At 47.0% G+C, this 25,370-nt stretch overlaps 1 protein-coding gene across 3 annotated transcripts in view; it reads left to right on the top strand.

Moving 5' to 3' along the window:
• Positions 1-10,469: 10,469 nt before the first annotated feature.
• The window catches only part of SLC1A2 (solute carrier family 1 member 2), a 149,713-nt gene continuing 134,812 nt past the window's right edge, over positions 10,470-25,370 (top strand). Inside the window, exon 1 of one of the 3 annotated variants that reach the window (XM_078433371.2) lies at positions 10,470-10,662. Coding sequence is in view for 1 of the 3 variants with exons in the window: in XM_060606355.3 (XP_060462338.1) it covers positions 11,608-11,624 (17 nt within the window). In the remaining 2 variants the exon portion in view is untranslated. Of the gene's footprint in view, positions 10,684-11,034; positions 11,625-25,370 lie in introns of those variants that run through there. The other 2 variants (XM_078433372.2, XM_060606355.3) reach the window with 2 other exon arrangements.

A 25,370-nucleotide genomic window follows, 5' to 3' on the forward strand; every position in this document is an offset into this window, starting at 1 on the left:
GGCCAGGCTTACACATCAAGAGGACTTTTTCAAGAGTAACTGAGTAGTGGACTCACACCGTATTCTCTCACATCCTCTCCAACAGGAATTGAGATGACGGGGCAATCCAAGCAGGCTAGCATTTCCAGTCAACTTGACATTCACAGGGTAGTTAGCACTTCAACTGAGTCTTTGGAGTGGTGGATGGGAAGGAAGTAGGATATAAGAACTTGGCAAGTGCATAGGTTTAATCATGGAAAGGGATGGCCTGGAGAAGGACCAATTATTGCCCGACCTGAGCCCTTTATTGCAGTGACAGGTCAGGTTGGCCAGCCAAGGCAAGGCCAGTCCAGGCGAAGCCAGTTGGTGGTGGGTTTCAAATGCTGGGGTGAATAATTTGGCTTCTTATTGCCCATCGGCAAATTTCAAACTCCTGTCGATGTTTCCAGGAGTGAAAGGGTTGAAGTGGAATTCTAGACAGGCCTCTCAGGCTGACTGTGCAGACAGAGGCAGTGGTTAGAAGACCCAGCCTGAGCTCAAATTCCATCTCTGTCAATTTGCACGCTGTGACCTTGAGTGTGACACTCGATCTGTATTCTGCAGTGGCCTCTTCTGTAAATGGGACTGGTGTGATGCGTATGTGAGCTCAGCATGGAAGATGCTGTCTGACCCATTGCACTTGGTCAATAATGGCCACTGTTATGGCTGTTGTTTAGCTGTTCTTGAGGAGGAGGAGATTGGATGTCTGGGAACCAGTTATGGGAAACCTTACAAGGGGTGGAGAGGAGAAGAGAAGTCTTTCAATGCGGCTGAGGTCCCAGCATGTAGAAATAAGTTCAAAAATCTGCAGAGTGGGGTTGACAACAGGAAAGGGTGGGCAGAAATAAATAGGGGCCTGGGTTAGAAAAACCAAAAAGTCTGAGAGCAAGGAGCAATGGGATTGTGTAAGTGGAAGGTGTCTGGATAAATTTCTGAGACAAAGTGCTAGGCTTGCAGTGATTTTTTTTATACGTTGCCCATCTGCATGTGTGTGCGTGCGTGTGTGTATGTGTGTGTGTTGGGATGGAGTGGGGTAGGGGGGGTATATATATATCGAAAGGGACCAGGCTGAGCTGGCCAGTAGAAAATATAGAGCTATTTCACCCCCTCCTTTCCAGCATAACACACATTGTCCTCTGAAGTTATGCGTGTGGGGGCTGAATATGAATCTTTACAGTTCTTTGGGATTTCAGATTTTTTCTGCTGCCAGATTTGTCACCTACTCAAAACTTAATGGGCCTTCCACATTCACCTCCTATATCAGAACATCAGTCAATAAAATCTCTTCTATCCCTAATTCAATCAAGAGTTGTGAGTTCATGGATTTTCTACCTGCCTGTCATTCATTCATCAACAAAAATGAATACAGTGCTTACTACGTGCAAAGGACCGAAACACTACAGGGGGGCGAAACAGGCTTGGTGCTTGCTCTTGGTCATATAATCCGAGAAATAAGAAATCACAGTCATATAATCCGAGAAATAAGAAATCATGGAAGGAAGACACAGGGTGCTGTGAGACCCTCTAGCAAGGGTGGCTGATTTAATCTGGAGGGTGGGGTAAAAGCTTGCCTCCCCCCAGTTGGCTAGCAAATGGAGCCCGGGCTGTGGGGAAGACTGTTCCAGATAGGGAGAAAAGTATGTGCCAAGGTGTTGAGAAGCAGGGCTCCCGGCCTGTTTGAGACACTTCTAGAAACCAGTAAGTCTGCGGTTGGAAGCGTGAGGAGAACAGTGGTGCGGTGTGTGGCTAGGGATGGAGTCCCATGGGCCATGACCACCTGGGGAGGTTGGAGGATGAGGTGAGTGGGCATGGCCGGGACCACCCTGCACGTATCAAACGCTATGAATTCCTACCTGTGCCCTCGAAATTAGTGAGATCAACCCAATCAAGTGTAGCCCTTGGCTTTGATGTGGGGTTTTCCATGGCACTTCTAACCTGGACAGGAAGACCTTGAGTGTCATTGCTCTGACACCATCCCATATTGTTTGGACAGCGAATGATCGTAGATGAAGAGGAGCTAAAAGAAGGCTGACGGCTAATGCAAGATGCAAAGAACTGAGACCCTTAGATCTCAGCTCTGGCCTGCCTTCTATTTTTCTCCTTCTTTAGGATCCTGTGAAAATGTTGAGTGCAACTTCGGATCCCCAGGGCTTGGGGGAAGTTTATCTTTTCAGGGCTGCTGGAAAGACGAGAACATTCTGGAGTGGTTTGGTAGCCATTTGTGGTTTCTCTCTGCTTTTCCTGGCAGCAGGACCTGCCTTCCCTGGCAGGGCTCTGCCTGGATGTGCCGTTGAGGCCCAGCATTTTAAGAAGAGCGTCTCAATGGCTGAGTTTTTCAGGGCTCGCTTCACATTTGTATTTCAATTCACCGAGTGTTTCTACAGAGGCTTGTAGTCTAGGTTTGATGGAGAGTTTTGTCAACAAAGGAAAAAAAAAAAGTCGGTAAAATTAGCGAATAGCTTTCTCAGGTGAAGAATAATATTAGCGATTGAATTCTCAGAGAAGAAAAACAACAGTGCTCCGTTCCTGAATTTATGGTCTCTAGGAAAAGGTAATTCCAGACCAAAGAGAAAGAAAGGACGTTATTAATCCCTGTTTGCAAAGGGGGACAGGGTGTTGCAAATACAACATCCACGTGCTAATAAATGAAATCTTCAAGTGGACTGGAATGGTTCTACTTTACCTGTTATGCAAAGGCATAATTCAGCCTCCGATTTGAAGAAGAAAAGATCTCTGAATCTATAGTCTTCGGTTAGAAGAACCAAATTACCTGGTTGCTCTCTCTTATTCTCTTAATAAGGAAAATAACTTTATAAGAAAAAATACTTTTGGGATTTGATACAAAGCCTCCCTCGGAATAATCATGTAATTTCATTAGGAGGTGAATACAGGCAATAGAACAAATCACGTCGCTGGATTTTCTGAGGTCACGAGAGCCTGACTTGGGCTCCTAATTCACTCCTTTAGCCAAATCCTTTAGCATTTAACCACCACGAGCCGGTGTCAAGCAGAGGAATCATCTCAAATATAAACAGTGTTCACCCTTTGCCCATCAGAAGGATGTCACTAGGGAATATTGTAATGTGCCCGCAGAACAAAGGGAAACACGCATAACTGGCATTCTTTGCCAGGATTAGGAAAAATGGGGGTAGAAATGAAAACACCAGCAATCGCTCTCCAAAAAATATTTCCGCTTTATCCAGGATCAAGCTACTAAAAAAGAGACAGACACTCTAATTCAGATTTTTATGGTTTTTATGGCGGGCGTAAAGAATTTGTGCCAACCCTGACATTTAGCCTCAAGCCATCTTGTAGTGGAAGATGCTGACATACAGGAATGATATACGAAGAACTCAGTTCATTTTTTCCCCATTGTCTCCTTTCCTCTTTCATCTCTACTGAGTAAATGGAACGAAGTCACACTCTTTCCATTAGAATTCATTAGGAAATAAGTGTAGCTAGCAAACGTTTTAGTCTCCCTGAGCTCTCTACTTAATGAGACGCTTTCTGCCTCAAGAATGGATTATATTTAGACCAAATTCTCAGTCTGAATTGAGATTTCTATGAAGTAACATCTCTTTCTCATCAGCGTAGAGAGTGAGTAAAAATAGAACTCTCTTCTCTCCTGCTAATGTGTGTTAACAAGGAGAGAGTGAACGAACTCAACGTGTATCTTACCGCTCCAAACACAGGGGAGATGATGATTTCCTTTACTCTCTATCCAGCGACCACGCTGGGACAAACGGAACCACAGGCAGGCTCATCTATAGCTGTCCTGCGTTGTAGGCTCCAAAGTGTCACCACTGTTACCACTTTCGAGTAGAGCAGCCGCAGCCAGGAGACTGACATAATACAGATGATGATAGCTGTCACCTCATGCCAAGAATTGAGCGAAGTGCTTTATATGATGTTGCCTCACTGCGTTCTCATCCAAGCCCAGTAGATGGGGTCATTACCACCCCACTGATGTCCAGAGGGTTAAGTGACTTACTCAAGGTCATTCAAAATGGCGAGAGAGATGATGAACTCAACTGGAAACTCACTGGTCCAAAACCAGATGGGGTGGTTCCCAGGTTAGTCTAATTCTGAAGCCCGTGTTCTAGCTTTTGCTGTGACCATCTCAGCATTCTTTTTTTTTTTTTTTTTAATTTTTTTTTTTTCAACGTTTTGTATTTATTTTTGGGACCGAGAGAGACAGAGCATGAACGGGGGAGGGGCAGAGAGAGAGGGAGACACAGAATCGGAAACAGGCTCCAGGCTCCGAGCCATCAGCCCAGAGCCTGACGCGGGGCTCGAACTCACGGACCGCGAGATTGTGACCTGGCTGAAGTCGGACGCTTAACCGACTGCGCCACCCAGGCGCCCCTCAGCATTCTTAATACACTGAACTGGGGCTGCTGCTGTGAAAATTCTCCCCCTACCAGTTATCTCTCTAAGTACCCCCTCTGTTTCCAAAACCTTTTCATTTTCTTTTTTTTTAAATTGTTTAATGTTTTATTTATTTATTTATTTATTTATTTGAGAGAGAGAGAGAGAGAGAGCGAGAGAGTGAGAGAGCATGAATGGGGGGGGGGGGGTGAGACACAGAATCCGAAGGAGGCTCCATGCTCTGAGCTGTCACTCACTGCAGAGCCTGACCTGGGGCTCGAACTGAAGAACCTCGAGATCATGACCTGAGCCGAAGTCAGACGCTTAACTGACCGAGCCACCCAGGGGCCTTAAAACCTTTCATTTTCAATTTCATTTCAGACTTCTCCATTTTCTCTTGCTGATGCTCTTGGCTTCAGGGACAATGCTGTTGAGAATACTATCTTTCCCCTAAAATCGGAAGGAACATTATACAATAATTTTCACTCGTCCTAAAAGTAGCTCACATATTTGAAAAATTAGCACATGCACATTAATTGTCAGGGTGAAAGGGCCCCGATATCTTCCTCTGTTTTATTGCTTTTTAAAACAACCTAAAGATGTCTAGTCTTATAGTCTTTATCAGGCCAAACTTTTAAAAGACCGATCAGACATGCAGCTTCCGTTTCCTCGGCTACTTAGGAAGGTAGGGGGCAGACATCCAGTGTGTGATACCCGCTTGATAGGTATCACTTTCTTAACGTTTATTTATTTTTGAGACAGAGAGAGACAGAGCATGAATGGGGAGGAGCAGAGAGAGAGGGAGACACAGAATCTGAAACAGGCTCCAGGCTCTGAGCTGTCAGCACAGAGCCCGACGCGGGGCTCGAACTCACAGACCGTGAGATCGTGACCTGAGCCGAAGTCGGACGCTTAACCGACCAAGCCACCCAGGCGCCCCATATAGGTATCACTTTCACAGCTACAAGAATGGCTTCCATTTTATAGAGGAGGGAGTTCAGTGTTCGAGGGATTAGGGGCCCACTTGATGTCCTGGGGGAAGGAGCTGGGCTTTGAACACAGGCCTGCTCGACTCCAAGACCCATACGAGTTTTATCAGAACAACTACACGGAACCTGAAAAGACAGATTTGTTCACTGGGTGGTTCTGACTTGGCAAAGAACCGTAAGAGTGAATGTCCCACCGAATGAACCAAGGGTGGGTGGTTTTCTCATTCCTAAATTCTGGACAACATCAATAATCTTTAAGAGCAAGTGTGATGAAATGGTTATTGCATTCAGGGGGAATCAAATTTAGATTTCTCAGACATTACTAAATGACAGTCCCTTTTAGAGAGGGCACCCCTTCGGTCACTTGGCAGCTAGTTCTCGCTCTAGGTCACTTTCTTCTGATAAACTTTGAACATTGAAACATCTCTCCTCTGTTGTCATCATGGGAGGGAATGGACGTCTTTAACAGCCTTTTATGGGAAATTGGTGTAGGACTTTTTTTTTTTTTTTTCCTTTTCTATATTAGGAGCCTCCCCCACCCCTCACCCTCCATCGAGATGCAGTAACCAATCTCAAGCAATCTGAAAGAGAACCAAGACAGGAAATGAATCCTTTACAAGAACATAACAGGAGGAGGGAGAGTCTTTACCTCTCCTTTGGTCCAACTAAGCTCCAATAACGAGGCTAATAATCGGACAAGAATGTTAAACACTGTGGAAGTTAGGACTGGAGACTTGGGGCCATTTCGTGATTTTTTTTCTAGAAAAGGGTCTAGTTGAGTCTTCTCTGATGGAAGATGCTCCAGGTGGAGAGGTCCCCGCATGTCAGGGGGACAGCCTGTTCCAGTAACAATGGCATCATTATTACCATAGGTTGCACAGCAGAGGGGTTAAAAGCCAAGTTCTACAGGAAGATTGCCTACACTCAAATCTCAGCTCCACGCCCGCTTTATCCAATGGCCCTGGAGCTCCATCGTCCACCCTTCTCCATCCTGCTGTTCTCCCCAGGGAGGCTGGGCTGCAAGGACAGCCCGGGAATTGCAACAATGCAGCTTCCCGCTTTGGCCAGTAGGGAGCCCCAAAGGGGAGAGAAGAACCCGAGGGAAGTGGGATCAAATTATTCCCAGCACCCATCCAGCAGGTTGTTGTGGCAACAAAGCTCTCTGGTCCTGTTCTGCATAGGGCACTCCCCTCTAGATTCTAGTAGCCTCCCTTCAAAAGTAAGGTAGGTAAGGGGTGCTTTACAACTACCAGCCCAGGGGGTCTGGACTATGCCTTGGAATTTTCCTACACCCTTCTCATATAGTCCCTTTATCAAACTGTGCACAACTTACTTAATTTGAACATGCCATCGTTTTCTAGCTAGCACCTGGACTGCTACGGCCACTCACTATCTGTGTAACGTTGGGCAAGTTCTTTAGTCTCTGTTGGCCTCAGTTTTCTCCTCTGTAAAATGGAGTTAATAATAATAATACTATCTTCTGTAGAAGGCCATCTAGAGGATCAAATGAGGTTAGACATATTATGATACTTTGAACACACAGTAAGGATTCAGTAAGGGTTAGGGGAATACCACAAATACCCTGCAGTCCCTAGACACTACCTGAATTCAACCATGGTAAGTCACTTCTCATAGCGTGGGTTAGACCTGGAGTAAACAATCAGTAGGCAAAAGAAAAAAGATCCTTTTTGGTAAAAATTAACTTTGAAAGCCTCTTAAGTCACCTATCAGAGCAGGGTATGGAAAAACGTTGGCATTCAGTGCTACAGAGTAGTTCTTCAAGCGAACTTTGAGAACGCTCGCGCTAGATCTGAGAAAGAAAAATCTATGTGCAAACCTCAGAGCATCCCATCCCTTCTGCTTTGGCCATAACCATGGCATCCCTGGAGGAGACAGATACTGGACAATTCACAAGTGTTCCTGCTAGCTTGTTGGGTTGACCTGGTTCTGTTCTATCAAGTCTCTATCAACTTCATGCTGCTGGCTAGGAGACTTACGGTTCGTTGTGAGGATAGGGGAGTTTATGGGATCATACTTGAGGTGACTTTAGCAGAGGCGAGGCTCGCAAGCGAGCTCCGTGGCAAACGGTCTGTGTCTAGGGTGACCCTTTATTGAGCGCTCAAGAGGTGCCAGGCTTAGAGCTAAGGATTTCCCACATAGAATCCCATTGAATCTCACAATGATCCTGAGGTGGGTGTCATTACATTCTCCAGTGTTTAGATGGGAAAGCTGAGAACCTAAAGTGCCCAGCCCAAGGTAACACAAGAGTCTAATACAGGTTCAGGGAAGTATTTAATGCAGGTCTGCCTGACCCAGAGCTGAGTTCTTATCTAGCACTGAGCTGGTGGGTATAGTGACTCACTCCCAATATTCCCTGTGTGCACAACCTAAGAAGAGAGCTCTGCGTTTGCCAGGAGAGAGTTTTTTAAATTTATTTATTTATATTTTGAGAGAGAGGAGAGAGAGAGAGAGAGAGGGAGAGAGAGAGAGAGATGTGGGGCTCGAACTCACGAATGGAGAGATCATGACCTGAGTGGACACCAAGAGTCAGATGCTTAACCCACTGAGCTGCCCAAGTGCCCCTGCCAGGAAAGATTTTTTTGATGCCCTGTGTTTGAAGAGAGGAGGGTCAGCCTTGTATCATGTCCTTCTTAGTTTTGTCTTTCCAAAGGCTAAACACACCAATTAATTCCGTCTAGTTCTGGGCGCCATTTTGGTGAACCATGCTGCCTGTACAGAATTGATCACCGGGGGAGAGGGATGTTTTAAAAAATACTGTAAGTTAAGGCCCCCACTGTAGGCTGATGGACCCAATATTTCTGGCAGGTAGCCTGAGCAGTTTTTTTAATTAAAATTTTTTTTGTAATGTTTATTTTTATTTTGTATGTTTATTTTGAGAGAGAGAGACCCAGCTGCCCTGGGTGAGAGACCCATCCCACAAACCCACAGGCAATTATTTTTAAATGAAATATAATTGGCTTACAACACAGTGTAAGTTTAAGATGTACACCGTGTTAATTTGATACACTTATATATTGCAAAATAATTACCACCATCGGTAAGCTAACATCTCTATCATATCACATAATTATCATTTCTTTTTTTTTTTTTTGTGGTGGAAACAACTTATACTTAGTCTCTTAGCAACTCAGAATTTTTAATACAGTATTGCTGTCTATAATAACTTGGCTGTGCATTAGATCTCAGGTCATTTACCTACTGGTTGCAGGTTTGTACCCTTTAATAACATCTTCCTGATTCCCTCACCCCCAAGCCCCTGGTAACCACCATTCTACTCTGTGTTTATGAGTTCTGCTTTTTTAGATTCCACCTGCAAACTATAATCATACAGTATTTGTCTTTCTATGTCTGACTTGTCTCACTCTGCATAATGCCCGAAGAGTATTTTTTAACTGGATGGTTTAAAAAGTGAAAACAATCCCAGCCCCCTTTCTCTTTCCTTTTAGTTACTCTGCGTTTACATACCACCCGGTGCCCTGCTTTCTGGGCAGTGTGTGCTAATGAATGATCCCACTCAGCCCTCCGCGCCTGTGTGCAGGCACCGAGGGGTTATAATGGTGGAGTTCATTCACACTCATCTAAGAGGGGTGTTGCAGTGTCGCTGGGATCGTTAATATCTCGGCCTGGGATAGATTTCCAGCTGCCGCCTCAGCAGGAAAGTGAACTCCCTAAAATTGTAAAGAGAAAATGAGACTGTAAAGATTCTAAGCCCCACCGCTTCCCATACAAAACCACACATCTACCCCCGGTAGGGCTAAAGTGTCAAATATAACACCAAGGTGTAAGAAGGTAGTTTTTCACCTACGAATTATTTTTAAATGCACGTGCCAGATTGCATAATTTAAATACAGATTAATAACATGAGTAACTACAATTTAGAAATGCAAGATTAGAAAGGCTGTTAAGTAAAGGGTGATGGGCTGATTAACATACAGATCTGGTTGATGTAATCAGGTAGACGGGAACAGAGGAGGGGAGCGGGAAGGCAAGATACAGAGCAAGGTATGGACGGAGGAAGATGTTTGGGCTCAGATTTGGGGAGGGGGCCGGGTGAAGGGAGGAGGTGAGCAGAGATTTTTTTTTTAACTTCTATTTAGTTCTTTTCTCTTTTTCGTGTTAGTTCTCTCATCTGCCTTCATCCTTGGATATTGAGCCCAAGAAACTATCCTCTGGGGACCCTTAGATTTAACTGAGCAATTTTTGAGATTTTTGCCAGGTGCCAGACTTTAAAGCGCTTTGCATATCTTTTACATTTTATTTAGTTCCGGGGACGGGGGGGGGGGGGGGGGGGGGTGGTTGGGAACGTAACTCTCGTGTTGCCTATGGGATGAGAAGACATTGAGGAATTTGCATCCCCCACCCCCCACCCCCCACCACCCCCCCATACTCCACCAGCAGGTGGTGACGGGCTCAGGCTCTGGCATAACCACTGAGCCATCCTTGTGGGACTCCGCTCTCCTGGCAAGGTCCCCGGGATGAACTCCTGGAGATTCCAGGGGGCCAGCGGTACTCCGGCGTCGGACAAGGGTCAGCACAGCCGCGGCACTGAAGGGCACCTCCCTAGGGCAGAAAACTGGGGAGGCAGTGAGGAGCGGACACTATTAGAGCGCTGGGGTTCCGTGACCCCGCTCGGAGGAGCCTGGCACGTTCCTAGCGACAAGCTAAGCACCGCTGACATCTCCCGGGGCGCGTTTACACTTTGCAAATCTCTCCGTCAAGACAGCCTGTTTAATTCTCACCGCGGCCCTGCAAAGGGGGTTATTTTTGGTCCCATTTTCCAGACGCAGAAAGTGAGGCTTCGTCTCCCAGGCAGTCACAGCGTCCGGCAGGTGGTGGAGCTGTAGGTATCTGCTGTGTCCCAAAGATAATAAAGTCGGCACGGATTTCGTCATTATTCTGCAAAGCCGGCGGGGAGGCTCCGACCCTCCCCTGCAGGAGCCCATCTGTCTCCGTGCGCCGCCCCCGGGGCTCAGAAGCCGAAGGCGAGCGGGAGCGGGTGGAGACGCGTCCCCAGCCGCTAGCCTGGGCCACCTCCCAGCGCCCTGCGGGCCAGCGCCCCCGAAGCCGACCTCCCAAGGCTTAAAAAAACCACAGCCTCCCCAGCACCCCGCCCGCCGGCCGCCCCCTGGGAGCTGCATTAATATTAATCCCGATGAATAATTGAAGGCCAGAGATTTATTCGGGCCGCGGCGGGGGAGGGCGCGCAGCTGGGTTCGGCTGGGCCCGGCACCCGGCACACCCGGCACCCGGGACGCGGGAGGCTGGGGTGGGTGTGTCGCCGGTGAGGGTGAGCTTGCTGGTGTGCGTAGAGCCCGAGCTAGTGTGCCAAGGAGCGAGGCGGAGCGCCGGGGGGCTGCTCGAGGGCGGCGGGGACGGAGGGGCATCCCAGGTTTCCGCGCCCCAGCCTGCTCTTCGCCCCGCGCGGGGTGACCCGGGGCCACGAGGGCTTGAGGGGGAACAATAGCGACTCCTTAGATCCTGGGCTCCTGCCACGGGCTGCCCAGGCCTTCCCGGCGACCAGCGGGGCCTCCTTTCTTATTTCGCTAATTTATGGCGAGAGGCCGGGGTGGGGGGGGGGGGGCGGTGGCATGGCAGAGGGGGGAGCGCGTCTGGGGACGGGGGGCGAGGGGGCGGCAGTTAAAGGAGTCTCCCGAGGCGGCGGCGCGGGTGATGTCAGCTCTCGACGAAAATAGAGAGGGATCGCCTGCAAATCCCCAGCTGCGGCGGGGCTAAACCTCGCAATCCCTCCCCGGCGGCGGCGAGCCAGGGCGCAGCGGCCGCCACCGCCTCCCCCGGCGCGCACACACCCGCACACGCGCGCACGCACGCACACACTTCCCCTGCACACCCGCGGCACACCCCCTCCCGGGCCTCCCCCGCCGCCCGCCCCGAGCCCCGCAGCGCACGCAGGTGGCGGCCGCGGCCCGGCGGCCCGGGGGCGGCGCTGGCTCGGGGAAGCCACCCCCAGCCCCCCGAGCGCCCCGCCGAGCGCCGGCGAGGCGGGACGCGCGCGGAGGAGAGCCCAGCCGGGGCTTAGCGCCCGCCGGAGCCTCCCGCGCGGGCTGAGGCGCTAAAGGGCTTACCCGGGAGGGGGGTGGGAGGCGGGGAGAGGCTCCCCCTTAAATAGCGCGCTCCGCCACTCTCCGGCGCTCACGCCGCGCCCGCCGCCGCCGCCGGACCGTGCCGAAGAGGAGGGGGCGTTCCCCGGACCATGGCATCCACCGAAGGGTGAGGGGGCTTTTCTGCGGACCCGCGGGGAGCGGGCGGGCGGGCGCGGGCGGGGCGGGGGGGAGGGTGGCCCCTCATCCCGGATGGGGACGCGGAGACGTCGGCGCCGGGCCTCGGAGACGGTGGCGGAGCGGTGGCTCGGCTGGGGGTGGGATGGTGGGCAGGGGATTGATTTTTCTTTGGTGAAGCTAGCTGCTTAACCCTTTGGAGATGCGGGAGACAGACGCTGCATTTCTTTTAATCAAAAGGCACCGGTGGAGGTGTGAAGAAGAGTCCGACGGGGTGGAGGGGAAGAAAAACCCTCTTGAGGTTACTTGTGAGATTTAGAAGCAATACGGGATTGGGCACGATGTGAGCGGCAGGCATTGCCCGGGGAAGCGGCGCTTGGAGCGCGGCGCGGGCTGGAGCGTGGGGACCGGCCCGGAATGAATGAGCCGGGACCAGGACCGGGGCGGGGCGAGGACCGGCGCGCGCGGCCTTGAATGTCAGATTTGCTGCAGAGTCCCGGGGTAGATGCCCGGCCTGTGGAGATCGCACTCTGTCCTTGGATGGTGGAATCTCCCTGGCCAGCTCAAAGGAAGAGTGGAAGAGATTTGGGTACTTCCCGGGAAGAGGCGGGAAAAGAAGTAGTTTTGGGCAAGGACAAGAGTCCCCAGATTCCACTGGGTAAAAGCGCTGGCCTCCCCATTCCGCCCCGGGGCAGTGCAGTCCGCTCCAGCCTTCTGAGGCAGCAGTTGGAGGGGCGGATGTTCCCAGTGATAGATGACAGCTATCTTTAGCCAAGAGGGGACAGGGGCTGCAAGAGGCAAGAGGATCTCTTGAATACGCACACCTCAAAGGAAGGGTCCAGAACAACGTCCCTGGAATCAGGATCTCCCAGGAAACTTTTCTGGCTTGATAGAACCTGGTTCTGGTTGGGGAGCTCAGCTCTTTGGTTAATACACAAAATTGCCCTAGCCACTTGCCAGAAATCACCAAATCCAAGTTGTGTAGAAAGCCACTGTCAGCACCTCCTCGGGGCACGGGTGGAAAATCCTCGGTGCTGGCACTGTCCATAATTTCTGTCTAGTAAATTTTCCAAACACCACAGGCTTCTTTGGGGGGAAGGAGTCTCTAGGAGTAAAAAACTGGTTCCCAAGTTAGATCTTCAGATTCCTACCTCCAACAAAAGGAAGATAGTTCTAAAACCGTCTCTCTGTGTTCAGGGAAGGAGCTCATCCCTTTTCTGTCCCCAGGACTCTTTCCGAAGGAGTCTGGCACCTTGTGCTAGCGTGAGATTTCTTCTCTCTTTTCATCCTAACATTTCGGCAGTGTGGACTATTTTGATTATTATTTCGCCAAGAAAGATGTACACACGTGTACAAGGAGGGTATCACATTGTGCTAAAACAGAGCTCTGGAATTAAATATTAAGAGCCCAGATGGCTCAACCTCAAAGCCTTTCCCTGTTAAATCAGTCTTTCAAATTAGAAAGGGTCCTTCTAGACTTAGCCCTGCTTTTAAAAGCTAGGTTGCAAAACGTCTGTGAAAGAGGTGGATGATGGTAGTCTTTCAAATCCTGCACCCAACTCACCCCTCATTTTGATAGCCAGATAGTGAAGGCAAAGGTTAAAGCAACAACAAAGACCCCCAAAGGTGTTTGTCTCACTTTGTCCTAAATGAGAGTTGTCAAATGATTTGACATTAAATACAGAGTGGAAGTGATTTTCAGTGTTTTTAATGCCTTATTTGTACACTGTGCATGTTAAGAGAAAATGGCAAAAAAAAAAAAAAAACTTGTACTGAGAAGATGAATTGAAAAAAAAATGAAAGGCTGGGAAACATAGAGAAAGATCTATGAGCCGTTATCCCTTAAGAACAATAACTGATGAGCGGGTAACATTTTCAGAAGCCCTGGTCTGTCTTTGTCTCTTCCTTTCTTCTACCTTTCCTTCCCGGAGCATCTCCTGGGTAGACCCCACATGCTAGGCACTCCTCGGAGATACAAACAAAAATAGTTTGAGAGCTGGCTTTTAGAATGCTGCCTCCAATCAACGACATTGATTGGTAAATTGTTCGTACAGTTTGGTGGGATTCTCCTGCGTCTTCTGATATCTTTGATTAATGTGCCTTATAAACACAAGTTCAAGTTCATGGGGAATTCTCAGACCAGTTGCCTTCATTAGCTTTTGCTTTCTACCGAAGTGTTGAAGCTGTTTCTTTGAAACACATTGCTGAGAAGGAAGCAAGAATAGCAACACAATTATATGTTTTCCATGCATGTATTTTCAGTTCAACTCTATTTGATCCAGAATGTTTGGGAAATGGGAGAGTATGGTGAACTGACCATTCTGGGTACCATTCATTTGGTGATACAGTTACCGTCAGCTACTTATGCCGATTACCAGCTAGAGGCAATAGTGACATCTTATGTTTATTTAGTACCCCACTTGCAAAGCTCATTTGTATACATCATCACATTTGCTTCTTCCAATGTCTGTGAAGTAGGTGGTCCAATGAAAATGGAGTTTAAGAAGAAGATGGCGTAGAATGTAAAGTCATCTTTCCAGGAAGATTCCAGGACTTGGCAAAACTTTGGGGTTATCATCTGGAAATGTCAGTTATCATCAGAGAGTATACTAGGCATGTCTAGCTCAGAAGATCACCTGCTTTCTCTCAATCCTTTGGCATACACACCCTGCAGATTTGCCTTTTGGAGTATTCTTATTATCAGCCTCTGCACTTGGTCTTTGCCTTTGCAAAACATACCCAAGACGCTTTGGTTATTTGAGGCTTCTAATTATTTGGAGTGGGGATTATTAGTATCCAGTTGCCATAGAAGTCAACATTGGACTCTTTGGTAGTTCCCAGGCCCGGAGAGGTATTTTCTTGCAAAGCGGCATCTAATCTGATAGTTGAGCACTCTTTTTCTCTGGCTCCCCGGACATGGCTAGAATTATGGTTTTAGGTCTTTGACCCAAATTGGAAAGAGATTATAAGTAGTCGGTGGCAGACAGGCTAGTCAATTATGGTCTGAGTTATACTGGAGTGCCTCACTGCTGTAGAGGTGGATGTTTTAGAGATATGTTTGAGGGGTGAAAGTCCGCTAAGTCTCCATGTCTGTCAGGAACCCAAAGCGATCTGTCTTCTGATCAGTTCCCAAGAGCCAAGGGGTCAGGGCAAGAGCCAACCACAAGGCCTTGGGTTTCAGTTTGACTGAGAAAGCAAACGAAACAGAACTGCTGACAGCAGGAAAACCCTGGCAAGGGAGACCTCTGGATTTATTATTTCAAGCAAACAAAAGCAAAACATAACGATTGCCTTCTCCCTCCTCCCCTCGGGACTGAGTTTGAGGTCAGTCGGAGGAAGAACCCACGAGTGGACTTATTGGAAGGCGAGTGGCGCGCACGGGGTTTGGGGGCCAGAGGGGGTTGCGTATTGCATGCCTTGGGCTTTGCTGCCACTGTCATTTTTCATTTTGAAGAATATAAAAACAGCCTGCTTGAGTAAAATACATACTAGTGGAATTACGAAAAAGCCATTTCGTGTTCACTAAGATGGCCTCTTGTGAGTGATCGGAAGCTCAGTTCTAACAAGAAACAATTTCTTTTTTTTTTTTTTAATTTTTTTTTTTTAACGTTTATTTTATTTTTGAGACAGAGAGAGACAGAGCATGAACGGGGGAGGGGCAGAGAGAGAGGGAGCACAGAATCGGAAGCAGGCTCCAGGCTCTGAGCCGTCAGCCCAGAGCCCGACGCGGGGCTCGAACTCATGGACCGTGAGATCGTGACCTGAGCTGAAGTCGGACGCTTAACCGACTGAGCCACCCAGGCGCCCCTACAATTTCTAAATCCAAATGAAGCTGGATTTCCACCAAATGAAGTAAAAGAGCCAGGATGTTAAAAAACAAAAGACAGGTCTGTCCATCGGTATCAATAGCCCCTTTTGCTCTCTTACGCAACACGATTCGGCACTGTCTCTTTTCACTTCAAATTTAAGGAAATTGTCAGACAAGGAAAAGTCCTTAAGAGAGAGAGCTTTGGTTGCAGGAACAAGTGATATTTAACAGCCAAGTGTGAAATTTCTGGGTCATTGTGCCATAAATCCTAAAGATGCAGGATTGCAAAGCTTTTTCACTGTTCGAAGCTCAACGCAGGTTGATTTCAATGAAAATCCCCCCCTCCCCACCCTCCTCTAGGACTGTGTCACCAATGCCCAGATGTCCGGTTTTCCCCCATGTGAAGGCAAACTAAATTGCTTTCCATGCTGATTTTTCTCCCCCATGGGACTGGCTTGTCCTAAGGAACTGAATCTATTCTTCATTTCAATTGCCTGCTATGATTATTTTAATCGAATGAGACGCCAATAATTTAAAATCTTCTAGCAACAGTAGGCAGGAACGTCACTCTCAAGATAAAATTTTAGTTTTCCTTGCATGTAAGAACTTGTCCTTGAAGTCTGAAAACATCTGACAAATGCCATATATCACCTTGCTCGCGAGCTTCTCTTCATGCTCTTAACAGCTTGTTGGGGGCACGCAGGATGCTTCATAGCAAGGGTTTTAGAATCCAGATTATGACAAATCTCTTTATTTACCAGAGCCTGTGCTTGCCCTCTCCTCCCTCTGCCCGCCCCTCACCCCTCACCCCTCCGCGCCTCAAGTGCTTGGTCCTTGGATGAATTCATTAAAGGAGTGTTTAAAAATACCTCATTGCTCTGTCCCCACGTGCCCATCATTGATTGGAGGCAGATGGGCCACATATTTGTCAGTAGAGTAGAAAAGGACTAGCATCTTGTTCTAAATCTGTCTGGTTGGCTTCTAGACGATGGCAGGAAAGACAATGGGCCGGAGACAAAAGAAGATCCTTAAACTTTAGAAAAGAATAACTCGGTTTCTAAGTGCTTTGCTTCCCCCCCCCCCCCCCCCCCCCCGCCAAATGGTGGTTGTTGTTTTCTTTAACGGTGTGATATTTATTTACGTGTCTTTCATTGATGTATGTATTTAATTTTCCACGTAGGTGAGCAGATATGACGGCTGTCTGCTGCACCGCCCTCTGGTGACGTGGGCAGTCTTGGTAGCTACTTTGGATTGCGGACTCATGGAGCAAGTGTTGTCCTTTAAAAATGGAATGAAGGGAACGGACTCCATTTTGGTGGCAGGACTTGGTCTGTGTCAATCCTGGCTCCCTCTAGGATACGTGATGGTACATGCTAAAGACCTTGAATGAAGTCCCTGGGGACAAAGAGGGAGATGGGCTCCCCTCAGCCCCCTCCCTTATATTAGAGGCTTCATTTAAATCACCGAGACTACTTTCTCCTGTTACATTTGGTCAGGAATGCCATCTGTCACTCGCTCTTTGTAATCTGGCACGGGACTTTCTCTCGTATGCCCCTGCCACCCCCGGCTCCCAGGCACTGTGCTTTCAGGATCACGGAGCTGGTGGCAGAGTTAGAAGTCAGTCTGAGACCTGTCTGCATCCCAAGCATGGCTCTTCCCACATCACTAGACGTGAGGCACTGGATGCCTGTGGACCGTACATGGCCCACAGGCATGTATGTTTTGGCTTACACAGGATTTTGAAACTATTACAGTGATTTGCTCCTACTTAGACATATTTCACCTAAAAAGGAATTGCGATTCTGGCTTCTCTCAAACATTGGGAAAGCTGATGGCAAAGGATCCGTCCTTTTGTCTTGGTACCACTTATTGAGCGATGATAGCTCTGCATTGGTTTAAGCACTTTGTATGTATTAATTTATTTAATCCTGCCGACAATGTGATGCACAAGGACTATTATTATCCCCATTTGACAGGTATGGAAATGGAGGCGTAGAAAGATTCAGCAACTTGCCCAAGGTTTCACAGTTAGTGAGTGGCAAAGCCAGGCTGTAAACCCAGGCAGCCTGGCTCTCTCTGCACCCTCGCCCTAACCACCAGACTACACGGCTTAGTCCCAAAGGGCTGGGGTCAGCTGGGGCCAAGTGGCTGTCCCTCGAGATAGGGCATGTGCCTTTCAGCTTGGGCACAGTCTTTTCTGAGACGACTCACTCATGTTACCTCTTGACCCCTCACCTCTCTAAGGCCCTCTTGGAGAGAATGAGAGCTTGGGTTCTGTCCTCTTATGGCGTGCCACTCTAGCGGTTGTGGATTGGGAGAATTCTTCAAAACCCCATTTCTATGACATGAAAGGTAATTCCAGCGACTTTTTCTTGTTAGCCCTTTCACCACTACCTTCTTGTTATTTCCTTTCACGTTCGTTGCTCTGGGTTATTCTTAATGATGAATTCTCTTGTGATTATTCATTGTCGGGACACCAGTAACACAGTCTTATCCAGATGCGGTGCTCTGAAACGGCCCAGGGCACGACCACATGGGTCCCATCCCTTAGAATGCTGAGCCTTGGGCGTGCACTTCTTAGTGGCAAATGTAGCTGAGCATTTTACAGCTCTGGGATTTATCCTTTCCTGTGTGATTTCAAGTGTAGCCCTTCAGGGTTGTGACTTCACTTAGCCACTTTCCTGAAAGAGCTGCGAGCCCTACCCTTTTAGGAGCAGGGCTGATGTTGTTGTTGGGTGGTTTTTTTTTTGTTTGTTTTTTTGTTTGTTTTGTTTTTTGCAATATACGTGAACAGTGATGACTAGAGATGCCCTTTCCTTTCTATTATTTTTTTATTTTATTATTATTATTTTTTTCAATAGATGAAATTTATTGTCACATTGGTTTCCATACAACACCCAGTGCTCATCCCAAAAGGTGCCCTCCTCAATACCCATCACCCACCCTCCCCTCCCTCCCACCCCCATCCACCCTCATTTCGTTCTCAGTTTTTAAGAGTCTCTTATGCTTTGTAGAGATGCCTTTTAAATTGAGGGCAAATTTTTTCAGAGGTCATGTTGCTGTGTATTTAAGCACAGTTTGCTGATCACTCCATAGGTGGCAGTAAATGTCAGCACTTTGTCCAGACTGGTCTTTTGATTCCCTTTGGAAGCCCCTGCTGCTTAGGGACTCCCAATTCCCACAGCATTCCATTCTTTTTTGATTAAAGAAATATATCTCCACCAAGTATATCATTTAGTATTTGTGAGACAATCATCATAAATCAACAGTGTTCATAGATATCACCATAAACAAATATAAATAGGACTATTCATTTCAACTTATTCCAAGTCTGGGTGACTATACATATACGATTTCATTAAATCCTTGGAAAATTACTATGGAATGTTAGGCTCATTTTACGGAGAGAGAAATTGAAGCTTTGAAAAATTTTGGTTTTATGCTGTTATCGGGTGCCTTTTATTCCCATCTCATTCAACTCTGTTTCAAAGTATCCACATTTTGCAGTTAATTCACATTTCCTTAAAATTTCACAGACCTTCTCTTTGTTTGTTTCAGCTCTAGTGAGTATCTCCAATCATTGTGGTCAAAGGGAACAGGATAGCCAGAGTGTCCTTGCAAAAGGAGATGATAAAGCATTTAAGAGACAATGCACAAGAAGGATGGCAATGATTACAGAGAAGTTAACTTATCTTTGAATGGAGATGCGACATTAAGGAAAATGCCTCCATTTAAAAAAAAAAAAAAAGTGGGAATAAGTTTAGGCAACTGAGAACAATGGTCAGACCCCGGCCTGTAGACATTAAGCCAAAGAATCTCAAAGAGAAGAAGCTGTTGCAATGTACAAAGGGAGATAAAGTAAAAGAAGACAGATAAAACAAGAAAAACATTCTTTTTCTATTAGGTATCAGACAAAGCCAACTGCTGCAGACCAAATTGTATTTTTGTTTTTATCTCAGTCTTTACTTAAAAGGATGGTTGGGATCTGATAACCAGCTTTGTTAGGAAAGTGGAAAAAAGTCAGCATGAACAAAACACAAGCAGATAAACTCAGCTAGAGATCAAATGGATGGATGTCAGCTGACAACACTCATTTCAGGCACTCGGGACCTTCAGCTATTGTTTTTTATATTTAGATGCAACATATGGTCTAGAAAAAATAAATTTTGTACGAATGTATAAGAATAGAGTAGGGAGTAATGGAATTATAGACCGAATCTGTTTCCCTGGTGTTTCTCTGGGATTCAGTGTCATCAATCAGCAGACATTAATAAAATCATCATAGAATAGAAGCTCTGAAGGGATCATTGATTTTTTGATCATGATTAATTGCTGACATTTCAGATGAAGAACTGATCATTTGTAGAAGTTTATTAGTCTGAGAATATTCAAATTTGCATTCTTTCAGGACATTGATACATTGGGTTTGAGGCATTGTTGCTGGTTGGTCCGTCCTGGGAGGGCACTCCGAGGTGGAGACTTGTGTTCATAAAGTTTATTGAGGGGAGCTGTCAGCATAAATCCCCGAGGAAGAGGGAAGGAAGCAAGGTGTGGGCAGAGGGAGAAATTGAAACAGTCACATCAAAGGGCTCAGCCCATCCCACAGGAAGCTCATTTCTTCTGAATGATCCTGAATTGAGGAAAGAGGTGTGGCCTTTCTACCCCTGCGTCAACCAGCCGCTGCTGGGCAGTGGGCATGGCCCTGGGTGAGTACAGGGCAAGGCTCTAGAGGGCGCTATAGTTGGTGTCAGTATCGACACTGTCAGTAGGTAGGGGAAGATATCTTAAGAGTTCTGAAGGTGGGAGCATGGAAGTCTCAGTGGCACACCACAGCATCCATTATTGACTCCAAATTCGAACATTCGAGAGAGAATCAAATAATGGGTACAGTTGCCTTCCATCTGAATGTCCAGGCCTCTACAAAGCCATTGTCTGTAATAAAATACGATATCTTAAAAGAGTAGGTGGTTGGGGGAAAGGGCAGGGAGAAGATGGAGTCTAATGGGCACGATGGGCAGAGTTAGCAGGCATCCTTTTACTTAGTTTTAGCCGTGACCCACACGGTCGCCAAAGACGGACGACCAAAGACCTTCTCTTCAGTCCAGACCTTCCAGAAGTATCTGGTGCAACGGGAGGATGGTTATCTGAAATTGCCCAGGAAAGGGTTATCACCTCTAGTTAGTGGAAGGGGCCAGAAAGAGCAATAGATAAATATACAGGGAACCAGAGTATAGCTATTGTTGGTAATCCCAGGGTCGACAGCAGCTTTTTCTATACTCCCACTAGTGTGTTGCCCATGGAGTCCTTACCTTGGGAAAAGGTGAGCTGGACAACCTCTTTCTGGAATATCCACTGCTTTGTTCTATTGATTCAAGAACTCATGCATTCTGTCAGTCTGCAGCCAAAGGTGCTTTTAGGTTGATATGTCTCAGCTCCGTTCCCTTGGCAAATATTAAGATATGTTCAGAGATGAAAGAGAACTTTTGTACATAATCTAAGGCCTTGGAGGTTGCACATCTATGGACATTTCCCCTTCTTCTCTCACATTAGCTGACTCTGCTTTCTGAGACTAGGACATTGATTATCAATGTTTGAGTTTTTATTAGCATGACAACTTAATCCAAATGGCTCAATTGCAGGGCAATAGATGATAAAGCAAGCCAACATTGAAAATTGCCTTTCTTTCTTTTTACTTGTTTACATTATTTACTATGGCAAACAGATACTGTACATGTTTCCAGTATTTGGGTAAATACAACACTGTATTCAGTCAACATTGAGAAAATCCATTTTATACAAAGAATTTACCAGCTAAATAAAGCGATGTTCAGAAATTACATGAATAATTTTTGTCAGAGGAATTATTTTTAACAAAAATTTTTAACTTTTTGTCCTCTGGATCAGTGACTCTTAGCCCCATAACAGTAACAGCAGCAACAGCACAAAGTGGCATTATTAAAAAACAGAAACCAAAAAACCCCGAAATTTTAAATATTACAGAATGGCATAAAATGAAGAAGTAAGAGAATGTCTCTTACCTCAACCCTGTTCTCTAGAATTACTCATTTTTTGGTCTGACCTTCGAGATAGTTTTCTTTTTTTTTTTTTTTAATGTTTATTTTTGAGAGAGAGAGAGAGAGAGAGAGAGACAGAGAAAGAGAATGAACGAGTGGGGCCGGGGCAGAGAGAGAGAGGGAGACACAGAATCCAAAGCAGGCTCCAGGTCTAAGCTGTCAGCACAGAGTCCAACACAGGGCTCGAACCCACGAACCGTGAGATGATGACCTGAGCCAAGGTCAGACACTTAGTGGCCTCCCAGGTGCCCTGAGACATTTTTCTGTCCCATGTAAACATCCTATTGTTAAGATGCAAATTTTACCATCCTATACAGACGGTTGTACAACTTGATTTTCACTTGACAGTTTTAAGTGTATGTACATGTGTTATATTTATCTGATAATAGTCTATCGTATGTCCATATAGGTGGAATATGAATTGGAGGAGAGGATGAGGCAGGGACACTGAGACCAGATATGATTCAGGTGACAGCAGTGATTCACGTGGGAGATAACGGCCCAAATGAAGGTACAGGGATGCATTCGCATTACCAGGTTCCAAGGATGGTTAGAAGGACTCAGTGACCAAGCGTCTATAGTGGGTGAGCAGAAGGGAGTCTCTTGGGTTTCTGGCTTAAGCAAATAGAGGTGGAAGAGAGTGCAGAAAAGGAATTCAGGAGAGAGATGGCAAGTTTGAAGGAGAAGGTAATCAATTTGGTTCATCATAGTGGTTTAGAACTTTTTGGTGGACATCAGGTGGGGAATGCTCACAGAGCAGTCAGATACAGGAGAGTCTGGGGGGCCTCGATTTAGTGGCATTTATGATCACAGAAATAAATGAGCTCACTCAGACAGGTCACGAAGCTAGAAAGAAAAATGAGGGGGTGGTGCTGGGGGAGGAATCCTGGGATGCTCTAATGTCTATAGATGAGCAGGGGTGGGGGGCAATTCACAGGATGCTATGAAATAGGGAGGGGAGTCAGGAGAGAGCAGGTGTCTTGGAATGGGAGACAATGCTACGTGCTATAGAGAGGTAAAATAACGTTAGGTACTGAAAAGTGTCATTGAATTAATTAGTTTCAAGGCCATCACTGACCTGTGCCAGAGTCAGCAACGTGGTGGCTCCTGTTGCCATGTTGGCATGGGTTGAGAGTGGATGGAGGGAAAAGGCATGTGATTTTTTTTTCAAGAGTGGCAATCAAAGGGAGGATGGGAATAGGAAATTAGATTCTGAGGAGATTACATCTTGGCTTTTTTAGGATGGGTGCAATGTGAACATGTTCATATGCTAAGAGAAAAGTTTGATTAGTGATGGTGATGTCTTGGGTGCCCTTTGTAGAAGCTGATGAAGAAAAGAATTAGAGGGGGCGCCTCTAATTCTCAGTCACTTGGGCATCTGACTTCGGCTCAGGTCACGATCTCGCGGTTCGTGAGTTCGAGCCCCGCGTTGGGCTGTGTGCTGACAGCTCAGAGCCTGGAGCCTGTTTCAGATTCTGTGTCTCCCTCTCTCTCTGACCCTCCCCCGTTCATGCTCTGTCTCTCTCTGTCTCAAAAATAAATAAAAGTTAACAAAAATTAAAAAAAAAAAAAAGAAAAGAATTAGAGCCAGAGGGTAGTTCATTGCTTGCTCTGGAGGTTCCTACATGGGAGGGGAAGGTCGCTCTGTGAGTGCTTGGCCAGAGTATTCCTGTTTGACTGATCCCACAGCCCACAGTATAGGGAAGGACACCTCAGAATGGAGAGGGAGGAAAAGGTCACCTGCTTAGACTGTGAGCTCTGTGCCTTCCACCCTGGTGATCCATGGAGTGACAGGCAGATGGGGCAGCCAGCTGGAGTTGGGTAGATTTTCGTAGTCATTGGCATTATTTTTTAAGATTTAACTTCTGGAATCCTTTCTAAGTTTCCCTAGCTGGGATTTTTCTCTTTCCTTCCAACTGTTCATTTGTACTCTCGGGTAGCTGGTGAAATTTCCTTGGATTCATTCTTGATCTCCATTTCCTCAGCTCTGCATTCTCTTCGGATAACTTCTTGGGTACTTTCACACCACATATACATTGAAAACTTTAAAATGTGTATATATATATATATATATATATATATATAGTTTATTCATTTTTGGAAGAGAGTGGCAGAGAGATAGGGGACAGAGGATCTGAAGTGGGCTTTGCGCTGACAGCAGAGAGCCAGCTGTGGGGCTCAAACTCACGAACCGTGAGATCGTGACCTGAGCCAAAGTCAGACACCTAACCCACTGAGCCACCAGACACCCTCTAAAATGTATATTTCTAGCTCGGACCTTTCCTCCAAGCTCCAGATTCGCATATCCTGCCATCAAATTGACATCACCCTTTGTGCGATGCACAGACATCTCCAAATTACCGTGGGAACAATAGAACTCTTGATATTTCTTCCTGTAGACCTCTCCCTTGGCCCACCCAGTTTCTCCCATCTCAGTTAATGGCACTACCATCCATTTGGCCATTTGAAGTGAGCAGTATAGGTATTAGCCCTGTTTTTTCCCCTCTCTTCCATCAGCCCCACCCTACAAGCTTTCTCAGTTCCATCTCCAAAATGTACCTCAAGTCTGGCCTTTTCTCTCCATTGCCAGGGCCCTCACATCAGCTCAGACTACCATCACGGCCCCACTAGAAGCTCCATAACCTCCTAACTTTCAGTTCCTCAAATACCCCGTGGTCTTGCCCACCACCTTAGAGCGCATTCCCTCCGTCCGGACCACCTCCGGCCCTCCACCCACCGCCATGCTTCAGTTGGCCGGCACCCTCTTATCCTAGAGCCTTCCGTTCTCGGTTCGTACGCCATTTCCCAGAGGGGTCTGCCCTCATCACTCCAAAAACTAGGTCCCCCTGTCGTGGCCCCACTTCATCCTCTGCGTTTGCTTCCTCCATGGCGTCAGTTACAGTTTTTCAATATTTTATTTATTTACCTTTTTGTCCGTATCTACCCCCCGCACCGGAATGTAAGCGCTCTGGCGGCTGGTCCATCATTGCACCCCCTAGACCCTGGCACCACGCACTCAGTAAGCACCTGTTGATTGAATGCTCATCCTCCAGGTCCAGCCTCGGGAGGCAGGGAAGGCCTCTCAGAAGAAGTGACATTTGAACTGTGTCTCTTCCAGGGAGTTTGTTCCCATTACACTTTGTGCAGACCTCTCTTCCGACAATTCGTGATAATGGGGTGCGCTGAGTGTTTTCTTGTCTGTCTGCTCCCGTCCTGGTGTCTCTCTGGGGATCAGGGCTATATTAATTTCTTTGTGCCCCAACTTATTATCATTATCACAATGCATTTAGTGTAATTGAGTTGTCTAGCTTACAGAAGGCAGAAGGGGATGGCTTTTTTTTTTTTTTAATTTTTTTTTTTTTTAACATTTATTTATTTTTGGGACTGAGAGAGACAGAGCATGAACGGGGGAGAGTCAGAGAGAGGGAGACACAGAATCCGAAACAGGCTCCAGGCTCTGAGCTGTCAGCACAGAGCCCGACGCGGGGCTCGAACTCACAGCCCTCATGGACCGCAAGATCATGACCTGAGCTGAAGTCGGCCGCTTAACCGACTGAGCCACCCAGGCGCCCCAGAAGGGGATGGCTTTAAGGGGCTTCAGGGCCATAGTGGAGAAAACATGTCCTTTTGCTTCTTGGGACACGTCCTTTCTTAAGGTTCTGGTGGTCAGTTGCACTACCCTGCCCAGCAGTCAATAACCCGACTTTTGACTGCTAAGGGTTGATAGCGTCCAGGCAGGTTACAAGAATAACTAGCTGGGCAGCAGCTCATCTTGTGAAGCCACCAGTGTATTTGTCACAGTCGGTCATGTTCCTGTGCTATTGTCTAGGAAAGATGACAAATCCCTATAGCGGCT

Source organism: Panthera onca, chromosome D1 (genome assembly GCF_046562875.1).
Source record: "Panthera onca isolate mPanOnc1 chromosome D1, mPanOnc1 haplotype 2, whole genome shotgun sequence".
NCBI classification, from domain to species: Eukaryota; Metazoa; Chordata; class Mammalia; order Carnivora; family Felidae; genus Panthera; species Panthera onca.